This window comes from Manduca sexta, chromosome 19, assembly GCF_014839805.1.
Source record: "Manduca sexta isolate Smith_Timp_Sample1 chromosome 19, JHU_Msex_v1.0, whole genome shotgun sequence".
NCBI lineage: Eukaryota > Metazoa > Arthropoda > Insecta > Lepidoptera > Sphingidae > Manduca > Manduca sexta.
Genome location: NC_051133.1, coordinates 13,890,401 through 13,915,523, shown reverse-complemented (window position 1 = coordinate 13,915,523; position 25,123 = coordinate 13,890,401). Strand labels below are relative to the sequence as shown.

Here is a 25,123-nt window from a genome sequence, read left to right as displayed (position 1 = left end):
TATAAATGTATGACAATGGACCTTAAGCTATAACCTTAAGAGCCTAAAAAAATTTAGGGATATTTTTAGTGACATAAATATGTTTTCATGTATTACTGCTTGACTGAATAAGAAAAATTATAAAAGACAAAACGTCCAAGTTCTTACACAAAGTATAATGCTATAATGCTAAATACACACTGCTGCCGAACCTGTACGAGTTACCACGAATCTCTATGGGCACACTCATCATCCACGCTGTATTATAATTTATAATTCTCTTTTAATCTATCTAATCTAATTTATAATCCTCACAACTACAGACATGGCTCCAGCCTTTGAACTTTTTAAAAATAAACTAAGTTGTGTATTATTTACCTTCATAAAACAGGGAACTTATAATATTCTTAGATAGACTATACACTTTGGGCATACATTACACGGAATAATATAACATTGACAGTACAGGGCTTTCTTCGGTATTTTTGAATTTTGCATTGAGGCCAATATTTGGGGATATTTTATCTTGACTGTTTTTTTTTAGGAGTTGGTAGCCCTGGCGCACAGACAACCTAGAAGCTCAATGGACTTGTTTCCAGAGCCGTAATAAATAAATAAAAAAAAAATTAGACATCCTAGAAATAACAAGCTGCTGATAAATATGGCCGTCCGACATTACTGTTAACGGAGTCTGTTCATAAGCACTAAACCCTGCGGTTCAGCCTCGTTATAGGGTGTTATTGACAAGTTTTAAAACTGTTATGTTTATTTACGTTTGTTTACATTAACAAATATGACTACAACTGCATCATACGCAACAGGTTAGTACAGTACAAAGTGGTGCAACTAGTGATTGGTGAATAAAAATTATTTTACGCTTGTGAAGTGTTACACAAGTACATTGCCTGTGTATGTGTTATTTATAGATATTGGGATATCAGTAATAATAAGCTGTGTTGGTATATCTGTTTTGTTTATCTTTACGTGATTACAGACGGGTAGGTAAATGGTAAAGCGATGTATTTACCTAAGTATATTACAAATACTTTTATTATTTGATATTAAGTTGAAGGACGTCTTGTTTTTTTTGTATTATATAAAGCGTATAATGGAGGGAAAAGGCGGTACTGCTTTTATAATATATCTTAACCGACTTCATTGTCGAATTTATAAACTCAATTAACTTGCCTCATAGTGATCACCACGACTGGCCGAAAATAGTAAGATTACCCTGAACGGAATGACTTTTATTGCATTAAATTATTAGTGACCCTATTATCTAAGCTATTAAGATTTATTAAAAAAAATGTTAATATCTCGTAATCTGGTTCCAATAACTTGGAACTATTAGTATAATGATCTGATCTTTATAGGTTGTGTTGGTAACTAATGTGCATTGTTATTATTTTACATTGCAGTGTGTATAGGTAATCAGGTGCAGATTCAGAAATATTTTTGGGGGGAAAATAATCAAATGCAATTAATATTTAATGGTTATGTTTATGGGGCCGTATAATATATGCTAAGAAAAAACATAAAGGAATTAAATAAATCTTTTTCTATATGGTATTTGCCAACAAATGCCCCTGTACAAACTATAATCGTTAAAGAGAATATATGGACTTATTACACTCTGTTTTTTTTTTATTTTAAAATTGTAATTATAATAAAATTATTTTTGTTTTGATTCAGAAATAAACTTTAAAATTTTAAATAAGATTATACTATATTGATTAATGCACTTAATTTGTCCAGAGTATAAAACTTAATAAAACCTATATTATATTATAATCATTTTGGACAAATATAATAAAATTACATTGTTATGACAAAAATAAAATATTATGTACATCAAAGTAGGGTATTAGTCTTTAGTAGGGGTGATTGTCAAAAACAGAAAACAAATGAAATACATGCATCTGACGTCAGTAGGCACTACATGCGTGCAAAAGAAAGAGATGGGGCAATATCCCTATTCACACCCATCCTCCATGTAGCAATATTTGAAATTTGAACTACTGCCTTATTTCCCATTGAATTTTAATACTGTTTTCACAGGACTTCATTTTTTGTACTTATTGCTGTTATTTATAAAAATATGCATAAAATCAAACTTGTCAAATACCCTATTGTAAAGAAGTGTATTTTTAATGCATTAATCAATAGCTGAGATATATATTGGTTTGATGCTGAAGCAACTTCGATTAAAATAATAAGAAATATCACACTTTTAGAAACATGACTCAACAACTAACTACTCCAGTCTGTAAACACTCAGTGTTTTATAGCAAAATGTGTCACAAATACCCTCACAAAAATATTTTTATGCTGACCATATGAAATTAATATCTCCAATTTTATCACTATAAGCAAATTATGGTATGATTTTCCAAAAATGCTGATATAACTAAGTTTAAACCGATGCATTTAAGAAACGAATCTAAAATGGCGGCTTATACTTGCGTTGACAGATAGTACAGTTAGCAAATAAAATTTCAGGTCCAAGATTTTTTTTCAAATTAATCATATTTAATTAGCATTCAATCATAAAAAATATTACTATTGAATATTACTTTTTACTAATTTTTTAATACTGCTTATGAGGCGGTCCTTCACTGAGATCATCAAATTGGAAAGGTTCTCTCCCCATATATCTTAATTTTTAACTTAACAAAACTCAACAACAATAACAAACAAGAAACAATGGATAAATAAGAGAAAATTATAACAATGATCTAACAAAAATCACTAAGCGCGTCAAGACAGCATAAAAGCATATCAAGTCTGATTATTTTTCTGCCTACGCTACGCGCGTGAGTGAGTATAGATGGCACTAGTGTACAAGCGAGAGAACATGATAAGTGCCGCCATTTTCGATTCGTTACTTTAATGAACCAGGTTATACTGACATTATTAGTAACAGCCTTTATATGAATTTTTATTTTTTTAACTTCAAATTATAAGAAAATTCAATACAAATGCAGATTTACCAATATACACCAGTATAAGAAACATGAAAAAATTTACAAAGGTTAAATCCTAGAATGTTTCCCTATTTAGAGATATTTAAATGATTCCTTCACTTTTTTATTAAATTTCATATAAATTATTTATTTTCTCAAAAAAAAAAAAAGATAGGGTAAACAACTCCACTGTCAGGCAGCAAGATGTGGAGAGATACATATTTGTACACCCAGCATATTAAATCAATCATCAATATTTCCAGAATGGAATCTCGAATCATCTATAAGCAGAAGATCGTCAACAGAAACTGTGTTTAGCATACAAGATAGAGAGACTGGTGAGTGCACTAATATAAATAATGATTGTTTTCACAGAGTCATTGGACAACAGGGTGATGGTAATTTTGTAATGCTTTGCTTGATATCAAATAATATCCATTTTAGGGGTTACAGAATGAAATTTAATATTTATATTGAGTTTTTTTCTCAGAAAGCTTTACACCAACTTGCTTATTAAACCTTAAAGTGAGAATGAATTAAAATAGTATTTTCATACTGAACCCCTATTCTATCTTTATATATTTATTAATGCGCATGATTATCTATGTACAGAATGCAGTTTATCAGTGTATGATAAATATTATCCTTTAGATAAGTGTCGCCTTCATCAAATTGGTTGTGGTTTTCATAAATCTGAATAGTATCACATTTTTGGTAATCATTTTATTTAACAAACATAATGTGACAATGCTTGGAACACTAAAAACAATTTTAAAGACAGAACATGTTACGAGCATAATGACAAATAGTATGATAAAGTAATGACTAATTAAAGTATATATTTCCCAATATAACGCAATAGTATACATGTAATTATCTTATAAATAGTAAACAGACGTGGATTTCACGTGGCTGATGACAAAACACACGTCAGGTTTAAAACGTGCTAATTCACGTTTCAAAGCGTAGTAAACATGACGCGTTCAGGATCTGTATAATATAAAAACTGCATTGTACTAAACCCTTAGTACTTGTGACCTAACTTAAAATTTATATTTTTTCTGATATTATTAAAATAACGACCGTCCAAAGCATGCTTTATAACCCTATGACGAGAAATTATAGAATAGAAACAGAGATTCTCACTTTCGACGACTGCCTAATTCACTGCCTTCTGTATTGTTTTCAAATATTTTTTTTTGTTTCCCACAAATCGTCTTCTTTAAGTTAGGTCACCTTAGTTCTAAGGGTGCGTAATATGCACAAAAACGCACGAACTCGCGTACAGTAAAAATTTTTAGCGTGTCCGCCTTAACTGCTAAACTATGGCAAGCGTGGGTAAACATAAGGAGCATGACTTCACTGTTTGCGTTATCTGCACTTGTTTTACAAATTAAATAGTCCACACTGGAATAGCATTTGTAGTGTAAGGCTGTATGTGAAAAGTTTTTGGCGGTTTGTAACTTTTTAATAATTACTCTTTATTGCTAATTGTATTTTATATTATAAATCACTGTTTATACATTTAGGTTACTATTATAAAACAACACGGTAAAAGTCAGGGAAAGTATTGTAACGGTTCTGTATGATTACAGTCCGGCGGATAAAGTAGTTGCCCTTCCCATCTCAAAAATCAATTTCCCTATATACAGGCTAAAGTAATCTTCCATTGCAATTAAACATTTTTATGATAAGAACCCGACTATTAGACTAGTCACCAGTCATGCCCATAAAAACTCATATAACAATGGATGTCATAGAAAATAGCGTTATAGAATAATAATGCATCGCGCCAAGCACACGCTTAACGGTTGAATGAATAAAACTTTTGATACGTTAATCATACATTTTTGAAACTGAACGTTAATCAAATATTCATAGATGTTATTCTACGTTAGTTCCCATCTCTTTGAATTATTTAAAAGATATTTTCTCTTTTATTTTTACTTTCTACGTTGTAGCAAGTCTCAACATGTTTCGAGTTCCGACCCCGTTTAGCGCTGTTCAAGCTACGACGGACATTTTAATCGCGATAATTATGTAATGTTGGTACACTCGTTAAAAATTATTGATAGCAAAATAAAAAATCCGGTTTTGATAGGGGTATGCAAAAACATATACCTACTAAATTGATAAAAAAATTATAGGCAGATTTCAAACGCAGTGTAAATAAAACCTTTTTTGTTTGTTTTTTTTTTTTTTTTTGTAAAGAATGTCGTTATAATTTGTATTACCGTTACCCCACTGACAATCATAGCGCAGGCCGATGACCCTGCAGAAGTGCAAGGATGTGAATTAACTTAAGATTTGGTTCTGACTCCACAAAATATTTATGTGTATATAACATTATTTTTAGTGTATTTCAAACCTGAAATTAAGTACTTTGTCGAGAATCAGTAGCAAATTCCATTGCACTAATTTTTAACATAATATATATGGTATAGTATCCCAAAAACATACAAAACTTTTGTATTAATAAAAATTCGGCACATAAATCGCTCCCTGCTACCCTTTGCTACAGCCGACCGTTACAAGTACACCATTCCCAACCCCGCGGCCCCGCACACGTCCCGCTCGTTCCATGCGGGGGTGCGAGCGATGTGCTTGATCTATCAATTCCGCGTGTGTTTTCATTGTTATTATTATTTTTGGATTTTTATGTGATCTTTTACACAATAGGGGTGTTAGGGTTTTATAATATACCAAATTAATCTTGTATAAATATAAAAATACGACCGAGAAGATAACATTGCTTGTATTTTAATAATTTCTTATTAAACCGTATACTTATAAAGTTCAATTAAGTATTTTTTAGATCGTAGTAGTTATTTGTTTGTTTGTTTGATGGCATTTTCCATAATTTAGAACCTCCTCTCTTTTTAAAGTTGGTTCAAAATTATCTTGTAATATAAATACATTTGTGTATATTTTAATCTAAAGAGGAGAGGTGAAAGTTTTAAAAATTTTATATTGAAAATTAATACTGACATTCCGAAATTATATTGTCCTTATTATCTCTTCTGGGATTCGCCTGTGATTCTCTAGTAGGTATTAAAACGAAGTTAGATACCTACCATCTCGTGACGTGTGAACGAGAGCAAAGATAACTATACAATTCAAATTTTAATGATACACTCGCAGCGTTTACCATCAGATGAGCAGTATACAGCTGTGTAAATTCTAACAATTTTCAATGCTCACCATAGCGTGTTTGTTATGTACGCTCGTTGCATTCAATTTGCTGCGCCGCGCCTCGCCGGTCACATGGCCGCCGTGTCATTGACGCGCCAGACAAGTTGCGACTTGTTACTGAATTCCATCGCGTCATATATACGTATTAAAATTTGGTATTTTGTGCGTCATTTGATTAACAACCGTGAAACCGCGGGGTGAGCGGTTCAATTGCTACTCATTTAGTAGGTACCTACACGAAATGTGTGCTGAAATGTGTTACAAGGAGTTGCAGATTTGTCATGTGCCCGATATGAGCGGGAAATAAACAGAGAAAGTATCATTTGCGTCTTCCTTCTCCCTTTAGGAATATAGGCATGTGCTTATATACTGGAGTCGAATTTTCAATCTCGATTTAAGTTTCCGCTGATGCCAGCCAAGTCCTAACAACGCAGACTTCAATTGCCATTGTAAAAGTTAATTGACTGATTGTACCCACATTTATATAATTTGACAAGTTCAAAAGGTCATACTCGATAAGAGAAATCGGTTGGCTTTTTTACAACTCGAAAGCTAGTCTATTTTTTTATTAAGTACTTAAATAAATTTATAAATAGAAGCACACTCGGACTGCTCTGTTTTGTTATATTTTGAACCGCGTTTTATTGTCAATTTTTCGCAATTTAGTCTAAAGACTAGTTAATCTGTTCTCGCGGCTTTTTAATCTCTATTGTCCTTAAAATATGTTTGAATTTACATTTCGAATTGTTTACTTGAAACTGAGGGTAAACAGAAATTTTATTTCAAAAAACAAATTGTACGTTACGTCTTATTATTTCACTGACCATCGGAATGGCAACACGTCAGATAATAGTTATTACACAAATACAAATTGTTAAAGGAAAATATTATTAAAAACCTTTGTTTTAAATGCAAAGTTCGTAAGCGCGGCACACAAGACTGATGAATAATATGTAGATATCCAACCACAATAGCGTAATGGATGACGTCCATCGTAATTGTATAAACGATACAGCTCCGAGGAATGGTACGGACTGCCGAAACTGGTCGTGACATCCCACCGCCAGAAGCTACTTTGTGGGTTGTGACTCTTTAGCCATCTTTATTTTTAACCGACTTCAAAAAAAAGGAGGAGGTTATATTCCTCTCGCTTTAATTGACAAGGAAAACGTCCTACGCAACCGTTTTACCTGATTCTGCAAAGAATTCCAAAGGTATGATGACACAAAATAATGTTTCGAATGTCATGCCTATTCAAAAACGTGACCAAGAAAAAATACACACATATTAGTCCCCGTTACCACAAAGACGTGTTTATGTTGCACATGCAATCAAATGCAAAATGTAGAGTAACTAACCATATGGTTTTAATGTCTTTGTGTAGTATAATATTATTACTGGTCAAATGGGTGACGTTTTCCTCATTTTAGTCACGTAGTACAGTATTTAAAAACATAATATTAAACGGTATTTCGTGGCAAATATTCAAATCTCGTATTGACCTTGCAAAGATCTTCATACTATTAATACATCATTAATCCGCACCTTTCCAGCATCTAAGTATATGTTTACCACTCATTTGCAAATTAATTATTATAACTATAAAATAATATATAAAGTTTAATTTTTCAATAAAAAATATAATATATTTTTCTAGTGATTTGTTAAAAATCCTGGTATGCGTACAATTTTAAATATTGTCTACAATATATACAGCGTGTTACTAAAAAATAAATAAATACTTCGTCTTAAATAAAAAAATGCAACAGACTTTAACAACATATGTGACAAAATATGTCACTTTGTTAATTAAAAATCAGAATATTACTTATGTGAAAAAAAAACTTATATTTTTGTATCTGTTACATGATATAAGTAATATTTACAACTATTGCTTGAGGTGAGATGCTAGATATATTTATCATTATGGTGCTTTATATATTACTAACGCTAAATGTGACGATACGCTATAATACATGAAAATGCATGCTAAAATATTATACCAGTACATTTAATTAACTTTTAATAATATTGAATTTGGCGTTTGCGGCTACCGAATAAATAAGTCATTTTTTTATTACAATAAATGTACGTATAAAAAAATATTATATAATTGCATATAAACATGCAAATAGGTAAAATTACTAGTTGGTTGTGGTTCGATGGGATCGGATTTTGGGGTGTAAATTTTTATATACTTATATGTTTTAAAACTTGGTGATGTATCTAAAACATCATTTTGAATAAATATAATATAAATATTTATACGTTGAACTGAAAATAGTATTTTGAGTGGATGAGCCCCTTTAATGACAAGGAAATGGACTTGGGATAACGCTAGCCAACGTGCGTCTTGCTATATGAAAGTTGGTGAAAGTAAGTGAGTAATTCTAATGATATGTTGCTTCACGCACTTTGATAAAAAATAAATCAGGAAATTCTTTTTCTATGAGTCAAATGTATTCGAAAACTGTTACAATATTTTTATAAAAATATAAAAAAACCACGTACTTTTCGCAGTGATACAAATACAAATGTATTAAACAGATTTTGTACTGACACACCTACGAATACATATTATTTACTGCTCAATAAGGATAAATTTAATAATTTTCCTTTTCATATAATTAGTGTAATACATGTTCTATTCTCATTGGTCAATTCAAATAACGAAGTTACAAGTAAAGAGGAAAAATATTAACAAAGGACAACTGCCCATAAGCCAGCAAAACTTTGGCAACGGTCAAGAGACGCTAGTCACGCAACATTAAATTTGGGTCATACTATACTATTTGGTCTAGTTAAAGAATAATTTCTTTGACGAGGTAAAGTATAATTCCAAGAAAACGAGGCCACTGCGTATAAAGTTATATATTTAGGTGTTCCCCCTTCAAAGTTCAAACTGGTACAAGGGAAGTCCGCAGCGCGTTCCTGTTGCGTCACAGACTTGTCCGGACTTGCATCGGCATAAGGAAGGGCTAGCGAGATTTTACTTGAAGATTTCTTAGAAAGCTACGGGTACCGGTAGGGCTAATGTGATATGAAAAAAGTCCCGGTTTTATTGACAAAGGTATAATCATTTGTTGCTTACCGTTTTGCTGTAGTCCGTAGGTACGTACCAATGTTAAACTTGAAAAAGAATAAAACCCGAATTTAATTATAATAATGCAAAAAACTGCATTAAAAATAGTATTTTTTCCGGAAAGTTTTTTTTTTTGCTTTTTTTTTATACATGAATCAGATAATTAGTCTATCTTGGCAGTCAGTCATGAATATACAAAGTATGTATATTGGCTTCCCGTGAGCTCTCTGTCTCGCGACCTTTGAATGCGAACGGACGTACTTGTGTTATCGAAGTGCTCGTATCAAATGTCGACTTTTGCCCGCGGATACGCCTGAATCACACGGAATAAAAAAAAAATACAATCTGTATATCTGGGGAATTATGTTATTATAAATAGCGAAGAAGTTTTTGAGGTCCCTTTCAAACATAACCCATTACATACAAATACAATGAGATTAGTAACTACTGATGAAAACGCCCACTCGTATGTTGTGAATAGTCTCTCGCAATGACGGACTTTGTAGTGCATTTAGTATTTATTAGAATTATGAGTCTTAACCTAAAGTGTTTCATGACGAATATTTCAGTGTAATGCAGTACTTTGCAAATAATATTTCTGTGTATTTACTATTATAAGCAGGTGTGATGCTTGGGGATAAGAAATATATTTGTCGCGTCACGTTGTTCATATTTAAGTATGGAAATATTCAATGTCCATCAACGTAAGTCCGCAATCACCGCATGAACTAAATAGGTATCCATATTTATGTCAAAACAGAAATGCAGGTAGCTAATAAATAACCAATGTATTAATATTGTCAGATGGTAAGCATGGGATGCCTGATGGCCCACCCGGAGCCAGGGTAGTAGTCTCCGCCATTCACCCGGACAGCAGATGAGGCGTCAGTATCATACACAGCCGAACTACGTTACTTTCACTTTAAACGTGATATATTATGTTCAAAACATTTTACAGTCAAGCTACGTGAATAACATGTTGAAGATTAAGATAGAGTTTACACGACACAGCCCTAATTTCCATGACCACTCATAACTTCACTCAATATATAGAATATTGTAAAAAACACAAACTCCTACTCCCACACATGCGGTTGACGCATTTTATCACCTCGATATGGATTGTAGCACACAAAACCACAAAATTTTTAAATGTAAATAAATAATTGTAAAGGTAATCATCCACCGGGACAGAGGCAATAGTTTTTAAAAATAGCGTGATCGGTTGTTGTGAGTATGTACATTGTACACACGAGGGTCTAATAGAAACAATTTGTAAATACATTATAAATATACCACTTTATGCACCATCTGATATTGTGATATGATAATGTGCGCCGTTGCTTCGGCATTAGGAATAAATAGAGTAATGGGCCATCAACGAAACGGAATTGTAGGCCTTCGCGAATATTATTTAAATCTTCATTTCCAATATTTTCCGAAAATCGCAATAGTTATATCAGGACGTGTCGATAAAAGTAATCTAGACATGTCGAAGGTGCATTATGCTTTACTGAATGCCTACACATTACCTCAGCTCGCCTAACACTATAGCATATTTTAATTTGGCTACGCAATACCATCACTAACTGCCGATTTCAATAAACGATACCAATCTTAATATTCAATGTAATTCCAAGAAGAAACAAAATAAGTCATTTGCAAGCATGTCAAGAAACTTTATTCTGATTGGTCATTTAAAAACCAGAAAAGAGCGATTGAAAAATTGTTTATTGAAATCTGTAAATTAACATGTGTAAAATATAGAGTCTCGGCTCAGTGGATGATTGACTTAACGAAACAACTTTGTACTCAAAGTAGTCTAAAGTATTTTATTATTAATTGTATTGAGTAGTTGTTTATCGTTAGATAGTAATTAAGTACTACTTAGATAAAACAAGGATAGTAGTTTAAATAGGGTTGTTAGATTCAGATGCACGTGTTCTTTTACCTTGGCACTTTTACTTTAGACGCTTCAAATCCTGTTCCTTTTTACGCAGGAATATTATGTGAAATGAGCTCTGTTTCTCGAGCGTTTTCAAACTCTCTTCTAAACAAGGATTTAATCAACGCCCCATTCTAATTAGACAAATGTTTGGCTGAACTGCTGACATTTATACAATGAGCAGTGGTCGTTTTCCATTAAACTTCTTATTTGCAAATTTTTATGAAGACATAAACGTCTTAAACCTTACGTTCCCGATAAAGGACATATCTCCTTGTATCTGTTTAAATAAGCTGCAAGTGCAAAAAACTATTGAAAGCCGTTTTTAAGAGCCCTTCGCCACCATTCACCGGTGCCTGTGTTACCATACGATAGAGCGTGTCTGTAAACCAAGCAAATATTTGTAATCTCGACCAAGTGACCTCGGTTTACCCTCCACCGATAATTTCGAAATTCATTAAGATCGTTTGCATTCATAGGCATATTTATAACTGCTTGAGTTTGCATCAGCCGTGTTATTTAACCGTTTTGCCCTTTTTTGTTTGCGAAGTTTCATGTTTTGGGGTTAAGGTGTGGTATTTCATGCCTTTTGTCATGGTCAATCATCTCGGTTTATGGGTCAAGGGCTATTTTTTCAAAGCGTGATGCTATTTTGCTATGCTTTGCATAAACTTACACAGTCAATGTTGCCATTTTAACAGGTCTAAAAATGATGTGTCAAAATTAATAATTGATCTGGTAGAAACTATTGACAATTAAAAAAAATGTTCTACAAGTCTAAATAGTTCACATAGAACGCGCTGATACTAAGTTATCATGACGTTGTGGATTCAATGCCAGAGAGTACGAATAATTCCTAAAATTATGTTTTTTGACTTTAGAAAACTGACCTGTGTTAAGATTCTTATCGCCCGGTGATCCCTGGGTGTAATGATGGGCGTCTTCCAAGCCTTTTTGGGTGTAAAGATACACATTTATGCAAAATTATAACCTGAATGGACTGTATACCACAGCCTTAACAGCCCCTAGCCTACAGCCTCTCTTATTACAAATTTCCCCATTCAAGTATTCTTCAACATCCCTTTTCGAATAATTGTCGTTACAAGACTAAATGAATTCGAAAATTTCATTCATCTCTAAATTAAAAACTTGATTACACAATAATTAGCTCTAAAATTGTGCCAATATGTGCATCATAATGAATTAATTGCAACCAATGTGTAAACAACAGCCATGTAACAGAAAAATAATCAAATTTCTACCCCAGCTATTTCACTGAAAACCAACGCCCAGCACACCTTGTCTAGCATTTGTGATGAAGTAGAACAATTTTATTTTTGTATCAAGTGATAGGTAGTAGATCAACAAAGGTTTTTATATAAATTGTCCATTTTATTAATGAATACTACTACTAATGTTTTCTAAAATTTGAAAACGTAGATAAAATATATTAAATCATTATAGTATTGTCTTAAGAAATAATCCTGTAGCTTTGGTGGTAATCTTAGCTACCACTTACTGTGTCATCTAGAGAATTCATTCTTTATTTTTGTGTACTTTTCTGGTATACGGCTGGTGACCCCACATTTTAAATATGTATTTGGAATTAAAATGGTTATAGCACTACTTTTCATTTTGTCATTTAATTTGCAACTGGCAACCTTGTTTTAACTACTACCAGTGTTTTTTGTTTGTGTTTTGTGTGTGATTTTATGTATAGTGTGGCGGTAATGTCGTAATTTAGATGTTGTTTAATGAATGTTGAAATTTTTTTTGCTTGTCATATTTTTTTTCCTTTTTTGTTACAACTGATTTTAATGCTTACTGTTTGGTGCATTTTAAACAGTAAATTTTCTTCCACAGTTATGTTTTGATACTAAGAATAGCTTTAATATTTACTTTTAGTACTTTTAGTAAAAAAATGTAGTGGCATAATGTCTAAATTACGACTATTATTATATTTTTAAAATGTAAAAATATACTATATCAGTGTAGTATGTATTAGTGTGTATATTGGCATTTAAAAAAAGTGAAACCAAAAGACCAGACAATACATACGATCTCAAAAGTGATTTCCCTCTATGTAAAAAAGTGGAATGAAAAATTAACTGGCATGAAAAAAACGAAAAACTTTAAAAAAAAGAATCAGGAGTAAAAAAATAATAGAAAACGGGAAAAAAGAAGGAAACATATCTACTAGTTTGGTGTTATAGTGTGTGAGGTGTCTAAACAGATTTGTTTTATAGATATTGCGCGCGATACAAGCGATACAGAACCGTTCGAAACAGACGGCGAGGGCATAGAGTACGAGCCGGTCACCGCGTCCGAGCACGAGGCGCCTATCGAGGAGACCTCCGCCGCCAGCGAGGTGAGACTCGTTTTATCTTTATTTCATAATATACTTGTGAAAGTGCTGAATTCTAATGTTGATCGTATGGTATTTATTAGTTAACAACAAAATTGACTCGTGTGCGTAATTTGAATATTTAATATTGTATCCGCTTTTTGTAACACCCTGTACTTTTGCATTTTACCAAAAAACACCGGAATTAAAAAAAGTTAACAGATTACTGATTGTATGTATTTTTTGCATTACAGGACGAAATCATCAAAACCGAAGTGATCGAGGTGGCCATAGGCGACGACGGGGACTTGCAACTAGCCGACTCCGAGTTCACTGATCAAAACGAAAGCGATACCGTGTATAGACGTCACGTATATTTGCGTTGCGCGCACTGTGATGGCAAAAACACCAACCCCGTCTACAGATATTGTTACAAATGTTTCATTGTGAGTCTTCTTACTTTTATTCAGTACACAAACTGTCGTGTGTATGAGAGATGCGACTTCCAGGTTATTATGGAGTAACCTTCGCGACCGCCTCGTGTTAAAGACGATATTGTATTTGCAGATGCGTAAAAACTTTTTCCCGCCAAGGCCAAGGAGGAATAGAAAAAAATCTAAAGGAAAGTCTTCAGCGAGCTCAACGACTACGAGCGTTACGTGTTCTATAGGCGGGCTCAGTCAGGGCACGGATGTCGGGTACTACTCGGGCGCGACCGCGCTGTCCGGCGGCTCCAGCCAGGCCGAGCCCCGCGCGGCGCTGAAGCGGCGCGCCTCCTCCGACCTCTCCCACTCGAGCAAGAAGCCGCGCTGCCCCTCCGACAGCGGCACCGAAGTCGGCACCGACACCGACGACGAGCCTGTGCAACCCCTCATGAAAACGGTGAGCGATCCACTTGTTAGTCAGATAGACCGACCGATAAAACTGACCAAGAAGACCATAGCGAACACGCTCTTAGAGAAAATGGACGCGAAGGATCTGTGTGTGGTTTGCGTGACGGAGCCCAAGTCGGGCGTGTTCGTGCACGGGCGGATAGCGCACATATGTTGCTGTTACCGCTGCGCCGTCAAGGTATGGTCTACCTCGCGTCGTTGCCCCGTCTGCAACTGCAGGGTCAGCAACGTGCTGCGCGCTGTTGTCATGTAACAATGTAAAAACGAAACGAAAACCACACCACTAGGCTGTTTTACAGGTGCATTTCGTAGTTCTCAGAAACATTTAGAAATACAAACGGTTACAGATTTTTTGTAAAAAATTATATTAATTTGTATGATAAATGCTCCAGAAAGGATAAACTAAAGTCAAATTGCGTATAGATTTGATTCTTGGGGTTGATTTCTGTTTTATATAGTACCATTCGACGTATCTGTATTTTGCAGTTTTGTTCATGTTTCACCAAAGCGTCCGCGTATGACGTGAATTAAATCTCTACAAATAAAAAATCTGCACAGACTAATAGAAATGGCGTAAAACAGAAAAAAACCCTGAAGTCAATAGGCCATTGACTTGTAACATTTTCCAATTGAGGAGTCATATTAAATATTAGGGAAACAATTGCTTAGGATTTATATATAATTGTATTGACTGACGAGGGATAATCATCTCTCATCAGTCGACATTATCTGGATTTCACTCGCTTACCTTCAGTTACAGGAGGTCACTTCGCCTTGCAAATAATAAAAAAAAAATATTTATTAAGTCTACCAAAAAAGGAAAAAGCCTCATCCCTATCCTAAATTAGCGACAAGTTCAATATGGTTTCAAGTTATCTAAATTATACTTGGTATAAACTAAATATCTCTAAAGTGATTTAGGTTTCTCGTATGGGAGGGTTCGTTCTGCCACTGCAATGTCATACCTGCTGCTAAATAGCAAGGTTCAGGTTTGAAGGACATTATATAAGATATAGGATAGTCTTCTTTCATTACACAAGCATACCAAGAAATTGATAGAGACGTTCAATATGCCAATTTGAGTATTGGAAGATTTTCTAACATATCGACGATATTGACTAGGCAGCTAATTAGAAACGTTATATCGTGTAATATATAATCCGTAAAACGGTTAGGTTAGGTTAATTTTATGTGGGGGTGTGTTTTTTAATTTACCAATTATTTTGTACATCTCTTGGCTTTACCTAGTCAATACTCTGGTGTAATCTAATGCGGATAGTACTTTGTGACTGCATTTTGATCATGCGCGCCCTAAACTTCCGTGATGTTTTTTTTAAGTCATAAAATCCTATGCATGATAAAGTCATTGTATATTTTTATTCTAGCTTACACATCAGTTGCCAACAGAGTACGGCACTCTATTAAAATCATTTTATAACTGCAGCGGCATTGTTGGATGTTATCTTTTGCGACCTCAGAACTTTAATTATATCTATAGTGCAGGATATATAATTATTTGGTTGTTCGAATTAAATGCCTCTCCGCTCCCCAGCGCTCTAAGAAAATGTTATGTATTCGGTCTTTAGGTGTATCGTCCAGTTACGTGGACTAAGAGCCGCGCGACTAAATTGCAATTACTTGCATTTTTTTTTATTCATAAGAAGGGTTTTGTTTTGATTGTGAACTGTACATTACGTAAGCTAAGAACATTGGCTGACATATTATTATTGATACGCTTGCAAATATGTCTGTTTATTATGATATATATTAATACATAAATTTTATTAAAGCTGTACATAATTCGCATACAGTTACATAGCATCAGGCCTTTTTCGTTTTCAAAGTTAGGCAGAGGTAAACCACACCAACATTTCACCAGCTATGTTCAGTCCCATGTAATAAGGGCATATTGTCATTTACTGACTACAATTCCATACTCCGGGCTAATACAGAGCAAAAAAACTCAATATCACTTTGACTAACGCGAGATTTAAATCCGAGACCACAGCGCGATTATCGCACCGCGTGCGCAATACAAATACGCCACCGCTGCAGTCCATATATCTATCATTCATAAAAAATGATTTCTTTTTTATTAGGAGGGTAATTCGATTCAAGTAGATTCAACACATATTATTTCAAACTATTTCCATACAAAAAATAATCAGTTATACGGTATAAATGGTTTTATGAAGACAACGTACAAAGATTTACTTGCGAATTTATATTAGTAGTGTGGTTTTACTTATGGTTTTCTCTATATATATATTTTAAAGGATATGTCGAGAGGTCGGCGCCATCGAAGTTATATTTATATAATATCTGACACATACAAGGTGTAACAATAAAGTGTAGTTTTACTGTAAGGTGTTTATGTAAATATTCTAAAACCTGATTGGATAAGGGATATAATTATATAGACTCCTTTTAGTACTCCTATGCATTTGGAACACCTTGTATACCACTTTCTGTAAGAAAATATGGCAAAATAATGAAAAAAGTATAACATAAACAAACTCACGACCGTCCATTTGTTTCATGGCCGGCAAATAATGTAATCAATAATGAAACACCGTTACGAAATAACATTTCTAATATGTTTCAATTTGAAACTATAAAAACAATGTACATACGCGTTACTAACGAACCAAAAATAGTTGCAAAAAAAGAAACAAAAAAGAAATACATTCATTAGAATATAAGGCCTTTAGCAAATCATACAATATTTAAAAAAAAAAAACGCTTAAAATTTGCTGATTATTTCTCAATGCCTTTTTTTAAAACTAGACTCGAGAGCTGGCAACCGATTTGATAGGATAATAAGGATCAAACTCTGAATAACTTACAGCAAACTAAAGAAAAGGTCCCCTTTACTTTTTTCATATTTGCAAACTGCACAGGTCAGGCATTTTCATTTTTCAGGTATAACTAGAGGAAGTTTTAACAATGTTATACATTGCTCTAAACATCTGCCCAAAAATGTCTATCGGTCCTTAGGCATACAGAGCGCATTTTATTCTAGTGAAAACTTCCTAAAATCATGTGCAAATCATATTATGTATTAATTACTCATGCCAATTCAGATTCTTTTTTGTAAACAATATTTACTCTATAATTTTATAGAGAAGATATCGATTGATTATACCTTGAGTAAATCGGTTGGCAGCTCTCGTTGCGTTTTCTTATTTTTATACTACAATTTATTTCCCATGTTAAAAAAAAAAACAACATTTTATATCGAGCCCCACAAAACCACATCTCAATATGTGAATTATTAGTAAATGTTTAATTTGTAAGTTTACTTGATAACTTACCTTGATAGCTTGTTGAAGTATAAAAGTTCTAAACTATATAATAATATGTGCCCTAAATCTCCCACCTTTATTTCCTACCGCTATTAATGGAAATATTTTCTTTGTTATGCATTATTAAAGGAGTTTATTAACTGTGTAATGCTTAATATAGTTTATTAAATTAATATTAATTGCTTTATGTATGCATACTATAACTTAACAGATGAAATATGGCGTTGTTTAGTTAGAAGTATTTAATTTCTTTTTTTTTTGTCGTTGGTACTTCAAATATTTGATGTATCTATTCACTAGAATATAATTCTACAATTTGTGTTCGTCTACAATTACATGGATATCAAAAACAATCTAATATGAGCCTGTAGATATAGTTACTTCACTTCGTAGGGTTTAGTTTATTATATAGTACCTAAAACTGGAGAATAAGTATAAATTTAGAAATGAGCATAGGAATCGAACTCTGCCCCGGTAAGGCAGTTTCGTTACTTACGGTAACAAAAACCAATCAAAGTAGGTTGAATCATATCAAACATACTTCATTCTGATTGGTCCATTTTCATTATGTTCCAACGACAATGGTGCAGGGCGTTTATAGGAATCGCGTTACAGGCAATAATGGTGTTTACTGTGGTAGCCAAAACTGGAGAATAATTGTAAGTTTATTTTATAAATGAGTATAAGATTCGAACTCAACCCCGGAAGATGCAGTTTCACATAATAGTGTTTACTGTGGTAGCCAAAACTGGAGAATAATTGTAAGTTTATTTTATAAATGAGTATAAGATTCGAACTCAACCCCGGAAGATGCAGTTTCACATAATAGTGTTTACTGTGGTAGCCAAAACTGGAGAATAATTGTAAGTTTATTTCATAAATGAGTATAGGATTTGAACTCTACCCCGGAAGATGCAGTTTCACATAATAGTGTTTACTGTGGTAGCCAAAACTGGAGAATAATTGTAAGTTTATTTCATAAATGAGTATAGGATTCGAACTCTACCCCGGAAGATGCAGTTTCACATAATAGTGTTTACTGTGGTAGCCAAAACTGGAGAATAATTTGTAAGTTTATTTCATACATTAGTATAGGATTCGAACTCTACCCCGAAAGATGCAGTTTCACATAATAGTGTTTACTGTGGTAGCCAAAACTGGAGAATAATTTATAAGTTTATTTTATAAATGAATATAAGATTCGAACTCAACCCCGGAAGATGCAGTTTCACATAATAGTGTTTACTGTGGTAGCCAAAACTGGAGAATAATTTATAAGTTTATTTTATAAATGAATATAAGATTCGAAGTCAACCCCGGAAGATGCAGTTTCACATAATAGTGTTTACTGTGGTAGCCAAAACTGGAGAATAATTGTAAGTTTATTTCATAAATGAGTATAGGATTCGAACTCTACCCCGGAAGATGCAGTTTCACATAATAGTGTTTACTGTGGTAGCCAAAACTGGAGAATAATTGTAAGTTTATTTCATAAATGAGTATAGGATTCGAACTCTACCCCGAAAGATGCAGTTTCACATAATAGTGTTTACTGTGGTAGCCAAAACTGGAGAATAATTGTAAGTTTATTTCATAAATGAGTATAGGATTTGAACTCTACCCCGGAAGATGCAGTTTCACATAATAGTGTTTACTGTGGTAGCCAAAACTGGAGAATAATTGTAAGTTTATTTCATAAATGAGTATAGGATTCGAACTCAACCCCGGAAGATGCAGTTTCACATAATAGTGTTTACTGTGGTAGCCAAAACTGGAGAATAATTGTAAGTTTATTTCATAAATGAGTATAGGATTCGAACTCTACCCCGAAAGATGCAGTTTCACATAATAGTGTTTACTGTGGTAGCCAAAACTGGAGAATAATTGTAAGTTTATTTCATAAATGAGTATAGGATTTGAACTCTACCCCGGAAGATGCAGTTTCACATAATAGTGTTTACTGTGGTAGCCAAAACTGGAGAATAATTGTAAGTTTATTTCATAAATGAGTATAGGATTCGAACTCAACCCCGGAAGATGCAGTTTCACATAATAGTGTTTACTGTGGTAGCCAAAACTGGAGAATAATTGTAAGTTTATTTCATAAATGAGTATAGGATTCGAACTCTACCCCGAAAGATGCAGTTTCACATAATAGTGTTTACTGTGGTAGCCAAAACTGGAGAATAATTGTAAGTTTATTTTATAAATCGGCATAGGATCAGTATTTTTTTTTTCGTGTAAGTTTTTTTTATATTATCGGAATTGTAATCGAATCCAATATGCGGAGATAATTTAGGTGGCGATACTATTGCCCATTCGCGTTTAGAAAATAATTCATTTTGAATTATTAATAATAAATATTAAAACTGGAGATTAGGTTAAGTTTTTTTTATGTAAAAATAAATGTTATTTGAGTTAACTAGTAGCTACAGTGTGTAAATAATGTAAAAAAGACGCCATTTTTGATCTGTTATGGTTCATTTAGTATAGCTACATAACTTGTAACTTAGACACTAAATAAATACATATTTTTTTAAAAAATATATAAAACAAAAAAAATATATAAGTAAATCTTAATAAAAATAACATTTTCCCCCAACATGATCTTTTATTTTGCCACACTATACTTTCCTTTTATATTATACTTGTGCAATTTAAAATTACTGTAGAACTAATTAGAAAATATTATAATTCATTGTACAATTATTATTTAGCATCCTAAAGAAAATGATTAAGTTGTATAACTATGTAACAAAAACCCTGTAAAATAAAGTCGCGCAATTTTTTTTATTATATATGCCTACTTGTATATTTGTAAAACTCATAACTAACTTTAAATTAATTTTACGGTTTTTATAAAGAACACATAAACACACAAACTCCATGGGTTTTTGTTACGTCTGCTTTAATAAAATATTTTTCAATTGTGTACATAAAGATACAGATTTCATAATATTTTTTTTTCTTGTAGAAATTGAGCAGGAAAGTGGATGATAGTGTGTCATCCCAGGTCATCAGTGCGTTGCAATCTCACTGATCGTAACGCAGCATGAGCATGGGTGACTTGTATAACCACCATTGGACCGGCTTTGTCTTGCAATAATGGCATAGCGCGGCTCTGCAAGGATATAAATGCTCTTATAAACCAATAACAATTGATCATAAACATTTGTGATCAAAATCGTGCATGCCATGTGAAGTTTAAATTTTGGCGACAAATCTGCAAATAATGGTTGTTGATACACAAGTTGAGTAAAATTGGATTTTCAACATACGTGTATTGCATCACCGAGCTTTCTAGTAAGCGAGATTCCATTCCGGTGGTGAATCGCGACATCGTCGTATTTCGACCACTGAACATGCTACGAGCACTTGTTTGATTCTTTTTGGAAGGAATCAAACAGTGTTTGCATTGTTGCCAGCGTAATATGACTTTTATATCTAATGTCTCAAGGGTCACGGACGCAGTTAAGTACCATGAAAAACTTTGCAACAAAGTCATGGGTACTGTTAGTGGGTCTCATTCGGATGTATAAAAAAATACTTTGTGTAAAATATGAATGTCGCGCCGACCCTAAATACCTCTGGGATAGAAACTGGAAAACTATTTACAAATGGTTTTTTCTAAATTCCAGTTTCACCAAGGCGCTTACCTTGTTGAGTGACAACCTGTACTTTGTCCTGGCACTTCAATGTGACCACATAACGTATGGTAAGTACTCAGTAGGGTCACAATATTTGAATATCGACCACACTGTAGTTATTTGATGTGGGAATATTTTTGCATCAGGCTAGATATCGAACACCGTGCGATGGTGATGAACTAGCCATAGTAGCTAGTTCCAATGAGTCGCATTCCGGGTTCACTCGGCATAATTCTAGTGACCGGCGAGGAATGTCATTCCTTACTTACATTGCTGGACTGCAATGTATACTCTTAACACTGGAACACTATTGTGTTCTGAATGAAGAATGTTTCAGTCAATTGCTGAGAATGATGAGACTTCACTGCTAATGTCTCGGAATGGCGAACGCCGTTCAGTAGCATGCAGAACTTTATAATTATAAGTTCTTTGTGAAATTGCTACTGTTTATTGGCAGTCACCGCTCGCCATCAGTTCAGCGAATTGACCAGTCATTCAGCTATAAAAAACATGAATATTACGTGCACAGAACTGGATTCTATAAATTGTGAAATATTGCATCTAAATCCTTTCAGCTACACCACTATCAAGGAAACATGGGTTTTCAGTGATCCCTCGAGCAGGTGCCATGACAGTCCATAAGGAAGGTTAGTTGCTACATTCAATATTTGATGTGTAAAGATCAACAATGATATTTCTATACCGTTTATATCATCGACGGAATAGCATAGTCTGCCTGTTTTAGCATATCGTGGCGTTTTTCAAAGAACTAATATTATATATGAAATTGCAACTGAGATTCGAGCCACATCAAATTGATGGCAATGATCAGTTGTTAAATTTTATATAAACGAATCTCCACCAGAATTGCTATGAACCGGCATATGGGACCGACTACCACTACGGCATTATTTAAAACGAGCTATAGGTTAAGCAGATAATCAGTTTTTTAATGCATGCTCGAATATTATAATATATATTTCTAAATCATAGTAGTGTTAAATAAGTTAAAACCGAACCAAGTAGACCTGGCTTGAACCTGTAGGAAGGACATAATTTAATAAAAATATACAGAATCTATTTAAACAAAATAAAATCTAGTCTCACTGTAAAAAATATAAACAGCACCGAATGTAGTTTTCTGTTAGCGCCTACTTAAATTCTAATAGCAATGATCCAAACCATAGCTTCAATATACAAACTTATTGGTTGCTATATAATCTATTCTTACCATCTATTATATTCAACCTGGGTGCCAACAAACCTTTGCAAGTGGCAGGTTCAAAAATCTCACTAAATCTAAAGCAATTGTTCTCAAGATCTCTTGAGCTAAGTATATATTAAACCTATTAGAATAAAATAGAGCAGTTAATTATGAATACCTTTTTATTAAAGTAATTAAATTTTCCTTTTAGTTACGTTTTTAGAAACTGAAGTAGGTCAATTCCTTTACGTTGTGACGTGAGGCAGCATTACCAAGAGGTGTCTGTGGCCTGCGTAACAAATTGTTGACTACAGTTATGTATATTGTATACTATCTAACTTTTCGCTGATATTCTTAGAAAGAAGGATTGTATTAGCATTTATACCTCTATTTATGTCTACTGTATCAATGTACATATAAATAATAATAAGAATGTATGTTTACCAATTTATTAATTATTTTGCATGTTCTATATTTTTTTGTTAATATTTAATAATATTTGTTGTATTTTGACGTGCCATTCATGTTATTAATGATAAGATTTATTTGTTATTTCTCAGAGGTTTATTTGTTGTTGTTTATTTTATTTATATACCTATACTATTGTATTATTCGTAATAAATATTGACATTGTATGTACTCGTTCTTTCCCTATCTTCACTCCCATAGTATAGAACAAAGAGTATTAAATCTTCATACATCTTTTCTTATCCTACTATAGTCTGATGTCGCCGAATCACTCACAATGTAGCAAAAACAACTGTTTTAAATAAAAAAAAATATTTTTAAAAAATAAACAAATATTTTACTATCTTACATGTGCTAAAAACAAATTTCTTAGAATGTCTCTTATGTAGGTTGGGTAGTCTGAAGGTATGGAGAAGTATGTATAATATATATTTTATAAATTCACCGAATTCCACAGTAGCTTTACATAAAACCTTTGACATTATACTTATAACTAAAACTGGGACCTATTACGATATTTGGCTTCTTTTATAAAATATAATTCGCAATGAATATGAATTAAGACCACACGGAGTACTTATGTTACTATTAGACCGGCAAGACGATAATACTTTCTAATTTCTGAATGATTTCCTTACAGCCTTCAGTTGCCAGCGACAACCATGCCAATGCGATCATTACTACAATGCCATTGACCGATTCTGGGCACAAATGCCTGAAAACTAGATGGCGCTACAACGTACGACGATACTGTAATAATAATAATCATAGTTGGTTGAACTTTATTTAAATCTCCTTTCTTTTCCTCTCCTTATCCCCGAAGGTCCTCAGGGCACCCTAAACGTCTATAAATATGGTGATGCTATAATAGGTGAGACAACTTCTTTGAATACATGACTTATTACATAAGTAAACTGAACAGGAAAGTAATTATGCTATAAATGAATATAAGAATTCTCGTATAAGTGTTAACGAGATAGGTAGCCAGTTTCCTGGTGGTAAGAGACTGTCCAAAAACAGTGGCAATACCATAAGTATGAATATAGGCCCACTGCGTGAAAAGCACTACACGGCGCTCGTCCTCTTTTGAGACTAGGGTCACAGTTTATAATGGCCAGTAATCACATTAGTAAATTTAGTAGATAATAAGCTTCCTATTAGTGAAAAAATATTCAAAATCGGTTTAATAGTTGAAATTAGCGCTTTCAGACAAATAAGCTCTTTAGTTTAATATATTAGTGTAGATTTAAGTTAAAAAGACTTACCATCTCATGTCTCAGGATGACGACCGCAGTGGAATACCAAACAATATTTAATTCAAAGTGTTGGATGGTGTTTCTGCTGTTTATGGGCGGTCGTGTCGCTTACCATCAGGCGAACGGCTAGCTCGTCTCGTTATTCAAAGCAATAAGAAAATTTACGATGCTGCCATAGGCAGAGGCGGCCTTTGAGGGAGGCGAACCGGGCAACCGCCCGGGGCCTCGCGCGGTGCCTCGCAAAACCTTTTTTTTTACGTTCTTACCGATGAAACTGTTAAACAAGGGGAACTTTTTTTTTACTCTACCCGGGGCCTCGCGTCTGTTTCTTTTTGCTTTCGCCTGGGGCCTCGCTTCGTTTAGGGCCGCCACTGGCCATAGGTATACCCTAAAGTTAGGCTCCCTCTTCGTTGTAAGTAAGCGTCAATAACCTAGCACTCTGGACCAGTACGGGCTCAGTTGACAGCGTCCATGACTGCACGTGGTCATCACCTGAGCCTTTATTCTGTATGATAGTGTAAACGCGTAACGCGGCCGTGTCATGTTATCTTCGAGAAATGTGCGTGGAATGGTATTCTGTGAGCCAAATTTCTATAGTCCTAAACATGATGCGTTGTGTTACGTGCTTGTTACGCACTGTTAAAATAACGTGCGGGATAGAGAATAAGGCCCTTTATCTATTTAGAAGCAGCCTAGCAGACTGGACTCGAGGTCCGTTTTTTTATTGGCACAGATATGTGACCCCACTCCATCTGCTTGTAAGTCGAGTGGGGTCCAATAGAATATCGACTGGCGAGAGATGATTAGCCCTCGGCAGTCGACACAATTAAAAACCTTGACAAATA

General features: G+C 33.7%; 1 protein-coding gene across 6 annotated transcripts; it reads left to right on the top strand.

Annotated features, from left to right (window-relative positions):
• Positions 1-596: 596 nt before the first annotated feature.
• LOC115445919 (E3 ubiquitin-protein ligase Mdm2) lies at positions 597-23,827 on the top strand. Of its 6 annotated transcripts, XR_005112603.1 has the most exons (8): positions 597-800; positions 3,206-3,280; positions 13,408-13,529; positions 13,760-13,951; positions 14,073-14,387; positions 20,678-20,765; positions 21,342-21,997; positions 23,663-23,749. XR_005112603.1 is itself a non-coding variant. In XM_030172424.2 (7 exons), the coding sequence occupies exons 1-6, from the start codon at positions 773-775 to the stop codon at positions 20,741-20,743; spliced, it is 798 nt and encodes a 265-aa protein (XP_030028284.2). In that variant the 5' UTR covers positions 597-772; the 3' UTR covers positions 20,744-20,765; positions 21,342-23,287. The 6 variants fall into 6 exon arrangements, 5 of the variants coding, with proteins under 5 accessions (XP_030028284.2, XP_030028281.2, XP_030028280.2 ...); XM_030172424.2 differs by lacking the exon at positions 23,663-23,749 and having other exon boundaries at positions 21,342-23,287; XM_030172421.2 differs by lacking the exons at positions 20,678-20,765; positions 21,342-21,997 and having other exon boundaries at positions 23,663-23,827.
• Positions 23,828-25,123: the final 1,296 nt, after the last annotated feature.